General features: G+C 35.7%; 1 protein-coding gene across 1 annotated transcript in view; it reads left to right on the forward strand.

Annotated features, from left to right (window-relative positions):
* Nucleotides 1–8,773, forward strand: part of LOC119414869 (contactin-associated protein-like 2) — a 391,521-nt gene that overhangs the window by 40,881 nt on the left and 341,867 nt on the right. Inside the window, exon 3 of the mRNA XM_037681990.1 lies at nt 520–713. Within this exon, the coding sequence (XP_037537918.1) occupies nt 520–713 (194 nt within the window). The remainder of the gene's footprint in view (nt 1–519; nt 714–8,773) is intronic.

Consider the following 8,773-nt stretch of genomic DNA (forward strand, 5'->3'; position numbering starts at 1 on the left):
TATATGTATATATATGAGGGAGCAGATATGATAAGAAATTTTCTTCTTCTGCTTCCTTTCATTTTACCTTTCTTTCTCTTTAATTTTTTAAATTTGTATTTGTGTTTTTATTGGAAATTAAATGAAATGAATAAATAAATAAATAAAAAATAAAAAATATGTATATATGTATATATATATATATATATGTATATATGTATATATATATATATATGTATATATGTATATATATATATATATATATACGTATATATGTATATATGTATGTATATATATATATATATATATATATATATATATATATATATATATGTGTGTGTGTGTGTGTGTGTAAATACTTTGTATGTAACTTGCTGTGCTTACAGGGTATGTACCTGGAACATACCCTATAGGCAATATGTATCTTTCTCAGAAGTATCAGGTTGTGTTATGTATTGCTACCTGTTTTCTGTTAGTGTTTATGTTTCTTTTCTCCACCTCCCATTTTTCACCCCAACTTTACACTCCCTTTGAATCTAGGTGCCGGAGGCTGGTCACCTTTGGACACAGACCATTACCAGTGGTTACAGGTAGACCTTGGCTCTCGGAAGCAAGTGGTTGCCATAGCGACACAAGGTCGTTATAGGAGCTCTGATTGGACCAGTCAGTACCGACTGCTTTACAGTGATACACAGAACAACTGGAGGCCTTATTTACAAGATGGAAACATCGGGGTAAGAAATTCCTGTATGAGTAACTTTTTTTCTGGAGTATACAGCTAATTACAGTAGTGCAAATAAACCCTGATAATTATATAGCTAACTGTTCCACCTTTAATGTTTTTACATTCTGTGCACCATTGGCATGCTAGGTGCAGCACACCCCCTTCAAACTTTTATGTTTTTGTGGTGTGCAACAGAAGGGTTGCACTGAATTTTGTGCAAATTTTAGGACTTTATATGAGACGTAAAAGCAACTAGAGAAACGTCATTTCCTGTGAAAATACAGTGTGAATACTTATTGCTCAATGATTTTTGCTGAAAGCCCAAGCCCCTGATGAGCCCAGAGTAATAAGACCCGCCTCACATTCAGGAAATCCATGCCATGCAGCCAGCTACAATGTGAGGACTGAGTTAGCAGCACTGTGGCTAACAGCTAACCAACTTTTCATCTAAACATATCTGCTGTTTGGAAGTATTTTACACTAGAAACACCACAAAACAAGACTGCAACGTGCAATGTCTGCAGAGCCATAGCACCACATTAAACAGCAGTAAAATTAGTTTTATGTTGGACATGCGAACTCCGTGGCTTCAGCGGGGCGCTACTCTTGCTCAACCCGCAACAGGCAACTCGACCCCGACCAGCCGCGTCCAATCTGCCCATCTCTGAGGAGGGGCAGACTGAGCATGGCTGACTGAAATCAAGCTGCCTGCTTCAAATTGAAGAAGAAGAAGAAATTGCTGAAGCCCCGGAGCGCGAATGTTTACCGAGAAGTTGCTAAACTTCATCGTAATTAATGACCAACTGCCGTCATTTGTAGAAAACGAAGGATTTCGCAGCTTGATACTTGCAGCCAAGATATAGTTTACCCTCCAGGAGATATTTATCAGTACAACAGACAATCGTTAAAAAAAAAACTTATGATTTGAAAATTACAAAAAAAATTATATATATTTAAAAAAAACTAAACAAAAACAGCTACATTATAAAGTGATGTAAAATAAAAAAATCAGGAACATGTCTGTTGGTTTATGCCATGAACTTAGCAGATGTTCAAAGCCATTTAATTTTTTTAAATTCATTTATTCATTAATTTAAAAGAAACAAAATAAACAACAAATTCATCAAAAAGAAAACATTGAATGAAAAGAGTGCAGAAAGAAGAAAAAAAATATTATATCTGCCCCTTATTTAACTAAAATAAAATAACTTTAAACAATCACTTAAATTAATCACTTTAATATCCACTTTAAAGCTAGGAATAAAAAAAACATGGTTTTGTGTTAGCAGAATTTAATTCTAACTTTAAAACTTATCCAACATTAATAAAACTTACCTCAAGTTGCCTTTTTGGACATGCATGCATATATTTGTACAAATTGTACTTGAGAGGATATTATTACAGCCTCATATAAAATCAATGATGATGATGATATCGGAACTGGATCGGTATTGGGCGATATACAGATTTAGGTATCGGATCGGAAGTAAAAAAAGTGGATCGGTGCATCCCTAGTTAGAAGCCCAAATGCACAAAAAAGCTGAAAAAACTAACAAAGCTAAAATTAACAGAAATAAGCTGAAAGGAGCTGAATGAAACTGAAATTAGCACAAAGAAGCTTCCAAAAGCTGAACCAGAACAAAAGCTGAACTGAGCAGCTACAGGTTGTACATAACTCAAAGGGTTTGAAGGATGAGAGGAGAGCTCTGTTCATTTTCAGTTAAAAAAAAAACATGGCTTAAAAAGCTAAATATTTAAAAAATGTACAAATTGCACCAATATCAAGGCATAGCAGAAATGTCCTGAATGAGCTGAACGTTTTGATATGGTATGGTATGGTATGGTATAAAGTTTATTCATTTAAAAAAAGTACAAAACAATTCCATAACAATATAAAAAATATACAAAAGATTTAAAATGAAAGGCAGCAGAAAGAAGAAAAAATCTTATTATATCTGTCCCTTTTTTCAAACAATTATTTCAATCATAATAATTTTCAAGTAACAGAACAAAATGAATAACGCTTTCTAATTTTTCTAATTCTAATACAAAACACATACTAAGCTACTTCATATATACTTTTTTTAACAATTCAGCTTTGATCTTTTTCTTAAATGTACACATTGACTTGGCATTTTTAACATCACTCTCTAGACCATTCCACAATCCAACTCCTTGGATTGAGGTAGACCTTCCCTTCAGACTAGTTCTGAATTGTGGTTTGACAAATATCTCTATCCCCTTAAGATTGTAAGAACTTTGTCTTTTAACAAAATTTCTTTGGATATTTAATGGTAATGTGCTACTTTGAGCCTTATACATAACTTATAAAATACTATAATCTACCAAATCATGGAACTTCAATAACTTCAGTTGATAAAATAATGTGCTTGATGGGTGACTGTAATGCTTTCTGGTGATAATTCTTACAGCTCTTTTCTGTAAAATAAAAATAGGTTTTGTAAATGTTTTACACACTTTCCCCCAAACATCAATGCAATAGATTAAATGTGGAACAATGGTTGTGTTATACAACATGTACAGAGCTTTATCATTTAACAATTCCCTGACTTTGTATAGTACTGCAATAGATTTAGATATTTTTGTTCTTACAGAATTTATGTGATTTTTCCATGTTAGCTGTTCATCAATGATTACACCCAAAAATTTCATTTCATTAACTCTACAAATCTCAACACCCTCAATTTTAAATGGATCGTCAACAGTTCTCTTTTTGTTACTAAATATCATGTATTTAGTTTTATCTAAATTTAATGATAATTTATTAATTTTAAACCAAGTTTGTATTTTATCAAATTCTGTCTTCATCAATTCCAACATCCGTTTTACATCTTTACCCAAACAAAAAAATGTGGTGTCATCTGCAAAAAGGACACATTTGAGGAGTCCTGATACATTCACTAAGTCATTCACATATAAAATAAATAACGTTGGTCCAAGTACAGAGCCTTGAGGAACTCCACAAGTGATATTGCACAGGTCAGATCTTACACCATTTATTTGTACAAACTGTTTCCTATCTTTCAAACAGCTAGATACCCAGTGTAATGCTGGTCCTCTTATACCATATTTATTCAATTTTTCAAGGAGAATAGTGTGGTCAATAGTATCGAATGCTTTTTTTAAATCAACAAAAATACTAACACAATACTGTTTTTGATCGACAGCAGTAGTTATTTGTTCTATTATTTCCATGAGAGCCATTGATGTAGAGTTTTTTGCTCTAAACCCATACTGACTGCTACTTAAAATATTTTGTTTAGTAATAAATTTATCTAGTCTGGTCACAAATAGTTTTTCTAGAATTTTTGAGAACTGTGGTAATAAGGATATTGGTCTATAATTATTGAACACACATTTATCACCATTTTTAAAGAGAGGAACTACCTTAGCTACTTTCATATTGTCTGGAAATATTCCTTTTGAAAATGATAAATTACAAATATATGTAAACGGCTCGATAACATAACTCATTATGTCCTTTACAAACATCATATCCATGTCTACACAGTCTTTTGATCTCTTATCTGTAAGATTTTTTACAACATTCATTATTTCTTCTTTGTCAATTCCATTAAGAAAAATACTGTTGTCACAACTTATAACTGAATGGTTCACATTATTGTCTACTTTTGGTATTTTAGCTGCAAGGCTTGATCCAACGTTCACAAAATGATGATTAAATCCATTTGCAATTTCATTTTCATCATGGATTTCATCGTCATCCTTCAAAAAATATTGTGAAATACCTGTTTTTGCTTTGACTTTTCAGAACACTATTTGTTACTCGCCATGTAGCTTTCATATCACCATTACTTTTATTTAATAAATCACTATAATATTCCTTCTTGTGTTTCCTTATAATCACTACTAATTTATTTTTATACTTCTTTTTGATAACGTTTTGATATATGAATTGTTGAAATATACAAAAAATTGTGGAACGATTTACGTGCAGAAAAATACATGGAAGAAAATGTGATCTCATTAGTGTGAAGGCTTTTTAACAGGGGTGGGCATTTATTTTTTCCATGGGGTCCCATGAGAAACAGAAAATATTGTGGAAAGCCGGGCCAAATAACTTAACTCAATTCTGCATAATATTTATTATAAAACTTTATTAAAAGCAGTAAATATCATGGTTTTGACAAGCTGGTAAGAGTTTTTATGATTAAGCAACGAAAAAGTGAGGTTGCCTTACAAAAAATGTAATTTATTCAATTAAATATACCAGTACAATGGTAAACTGTGAATATTTTTATAATTTGTAACATTATATTAATGATCATTTTCAGTCTCTTTCACCCCTAAACACAGTTTGAGTTTCACATACTGTTGGAAAGAGGTTCTTAGCTTTCTAAAGACATCACAGTATTGTTTATACTCCAAATATTAAGCAAGAATCTTGCTTTTTATTTGTGTGGTAGCTGATGTCACTATGCTCAGTCTCATGCTCCTTGAAAAGTGCAACAAACCAGTGATTCAGTGCTCGTACCCTGACGAAGTTTACTATTTTAGTTACAATATCAATAACATGGTTAATTTTTAGTACTGACTTGAACAACACATGTTGGTGTATAATACAATGCAAAAAGACCAATTTCTGATCTGCGCTGAGTCCAGTCACTTTATCTTGCTTATGTTTCAAAAGTCTGACATTTTTCCCCATAAGATTTGGACAACCGTCTGTTGTGACACCTGCCAGTCTGTCCCGTTTCAGTCCCAGCGGGTCAATTTACCTTTGTGAACAGATCGTTTCCTGTCGTCCCTTTCATTGCAGCCAGCTCTTCCGTAATCTTGAAGTCTGTTATTCCGCGGACAAATACGAGTAACTGGGCTATGTCACAGACATCACAGCTCTTGTCCAAAGCCAAGGAGAAAAAGTCGAAACTTGCCATTTCACATTGCAGCTGAAGCTCCAGATTCCCAGCAATGTCCTCTATCTTTCTCGTCACAGTTTGCCTGGACAGCAGGACTTGACCAAATGATTTTTTTTCAGTGCATATTAGCGCTAAAGAGTCCACCAAACACTCTTTTGCCCCTTTTGCACTGCCCCTAATAAGCCCCAATTCTGGGCAGCCCGCCACAGAAAGAACCCTTTTGCACCAGTACTTCAGCTGGTATTTTTAGCTGATTTGAGGCTGATTCAGGACCTCTTTTCATCCCTGCTTCTCTGGAACTGAGCGAGCTCAGTTGAGCTGAGTCTGGACCGAAACGTGAATGCAGGACTCTGATTGGTCAGGGGGAGGAGTCACTGGATCTCAGAAACTGTTCACTGATCCGCCATTTGCAATTTCTCTGGATGCGGAGCAGTGGTTGGATCTATTTTTAAGATTTTAAAAACAATAATGACAATGCCGTGTTTAATGCTGAAGTCCAGGCGTTATTTTGTGTTTGAAATTCAGTTTATTTATATAGCGCCAAATCACAACAAAGTTGTCTCAGGGCACTTTACAGAAACATTCACATACATAAAAGCCAATTAGTAGTTCTCTATCTAAGGAATCTAGCAGACAAGATGAATCTTGGCTTCGATGCAGTCTCCCATCCTGAGCAAGCACAGTGGCAATAGTGGAAAGGAAAAACTCCCTTTTAAAAGGAAGTAACCTCCAGCAGAACCAGGCTCAGGACAAGCGGCTATCTGCTTTGACCGGCTGGTTGAGAGGACAGGGAGGGGAGACAGACGAACACAGAATGGTAGGTCCAGGTATAAGTCCAGGTGTATCTGAAAGACAAAAAAACACATGTTAAGGATAGAAAAAATAATTACAAATACAAAACAGGTTGAGCAGAGTAAGTAAAGACAGAAGTAGAGTGAAAATTGTGGTCAGTTTGTCCTCCAGCAGTCTAAGCCTATAGCAGCTAAGGGACAGCTCGGGAAACCCAAGCTGACCCTAACTATAGGATTTAGCAAAAAGGAAAGTCTTAAGCCTAGTTTTAAAACTGGATAATGTGTCAGCCTCACGGACAGAGATTGGCAGTTGGTTCCACAAGAGAGGAGCCTGATAACTGAAACTTCTGCCTCCCATTCTGTTTTTGTAAATTCTAGGAACCACAAGTAAACCTGCAGTCTGAGAGCGAAGCACTCTGTTGGGAAAATATGGAGCAATAAGATCTGTAATATAAGATGGAGCCAGGTTGTTGAAAGCTTTGTAGGTTAGAAGTAAGATTTTGAAATCTATTCTGGATTTGACAGGGAGCCAATGGAGAGAAACTAAAACTGGAGAAATATGATCTCTCCTACTAACTCCAGTTAAGATTCTAGCAGCAGCATTTTGGATCAACTGAAGACGTTTTAAAGAAGTATTTGGACATCCAGATAATAAACCATTGCGATAGTCCAGACTAGACGTGACAAATGCATGGACCAGTTTTTCTGCATCATTTTTAGATAAGATGTTTCTAATTTTAGTGATATTACATGTATGGTGACCGACAATAAAATTTGAGCTAGCGGTGTCACTGCGGAGGATCATACTAGCTGCCAAGCCATTGAAGCCCGCGAGGCCAGACCCCGAGCCCCGGCCTCGCCTGCTCACAAAGGCCGAATTTGAGCCCTGGCAGGTGGGAGGACCGGGATGGAAGGACGGAGGTGGAAACGTTTTTTTTTTTAATAATTTTATGTATAAAAATATGTTGTTTTTTATCAGTGAAGATTAAAAATAAATAAACGGTGCCGGCTTTATTGTGAAATCATGTTTTCCCTTTGACTTTATTAAATAATCTGTTAATTAAAGTTAATTCAACTGAAAAATCATAAAAAGACACAAAATTATTGGATCTCAGGAATACTTCCCTCAAACATGTTTAAAGAAGAGAGACAGCCTTTGGTTCAACTTTATTCTAACCCACAGATGTACAAATTACAAAACAAGCATTAAACTTTAAATTAAAGCTTTAAATTGAAGCTAAACTTTAAATCAAAGCTAAAAATAATCTGTATACAAGAAAAAATAATCTGTATACAAGAAACAAAACCACAGTGAGTGCAAATACATCAAATGATGAAGAAAAATATAGAATTTTAAATATAGATATCCTGATGCATGCTCAAACTCAGACTCACCTCACCACTGGATGAAGAGCATCTCAGCGTGACGTCAGCAGAAGTAAGGAGTTCCTTCAGGAGGATTAATCCGCACAAGGCAACTGGCCCAGACAACATCCCCGGAAAAGTGTTGAAGGAATGTGCTGATCAGCTCTGTGAGGTGCTGGCAGACATCTTTAACACCTCACTGACCCTGGAGACAGTTCCCACCTGCCTGAAGACTGCCACAATCATCCCAGTCCCAAAAAGCTCTACAGTGACTGGTCTGAATGACTATCGGCCAGTGGCCCTCACCCCGATAGTCGCTAAATGCTTTGAAAAACTGGTCATGACTCGCATCAAAACAACCATCAACATCAACGAGGACCCTCATCAGTATGCATACCGTGAGAACCGATCAACAGAGGATGCCATCTCCTCTGTGGTCCACACTGCGCTCAACCACCTGGAGCAGAAAAAAATCTTATGTCCGTATGCTCTTTGTGGACTTCACATCCGCCTTCAACACCATGATTCCCCAAACCCTGATGGACAAACTATCCACACTAGGACTAACACTAGAAGTCCCAGAGAAGGGTCATTTAACATTTCTACCTTTGGAACCCAGAGACGGGTCGAGTGACCTGAAGGATTTTAGCTAACATCCTATAATGAGCTGTTAAAAGGCGCTTTTGTTTTGTAAATAAGGCCATTACTGGTGCACCACAGGACGCTTAACTCCCAACTAACTGTTTTCCATTGAGTTTAGCCATTTAGTTTCTAGTTAGTTATATTCAGTTTATTGTATTTTATAATATGAAGATTTTTTTATATATATATTGGTGGCACGTTGTTGCACATTTTGAACAAATTGAAGTCGATTTACCGTTTATTTTTCAATTGGTTTGGCTCATTTCTTGAAACCGAGATGACATTCTCAAAACACCATGTGAAACACAACTCAAGAGACTTTGCATTTTGAGGTTACTGACAATTTGTATGAAACACATATTTTGTTTTGA

This window comes from Nematolebias whitei, chromosome 9, assembly GCF_014905685.2.
Source record: "Nematolebias whitei isolate Nwh7 chromosome 9, NemWhi1, whole genome shotgun sequence".
NCBI classification, from domain to species: Eukaryota; Metazoa; Chordata; class Actinopteri; order Cyprinodontiformes; family Rivulidae; genus Nematolebias; species Nematolebias whitei.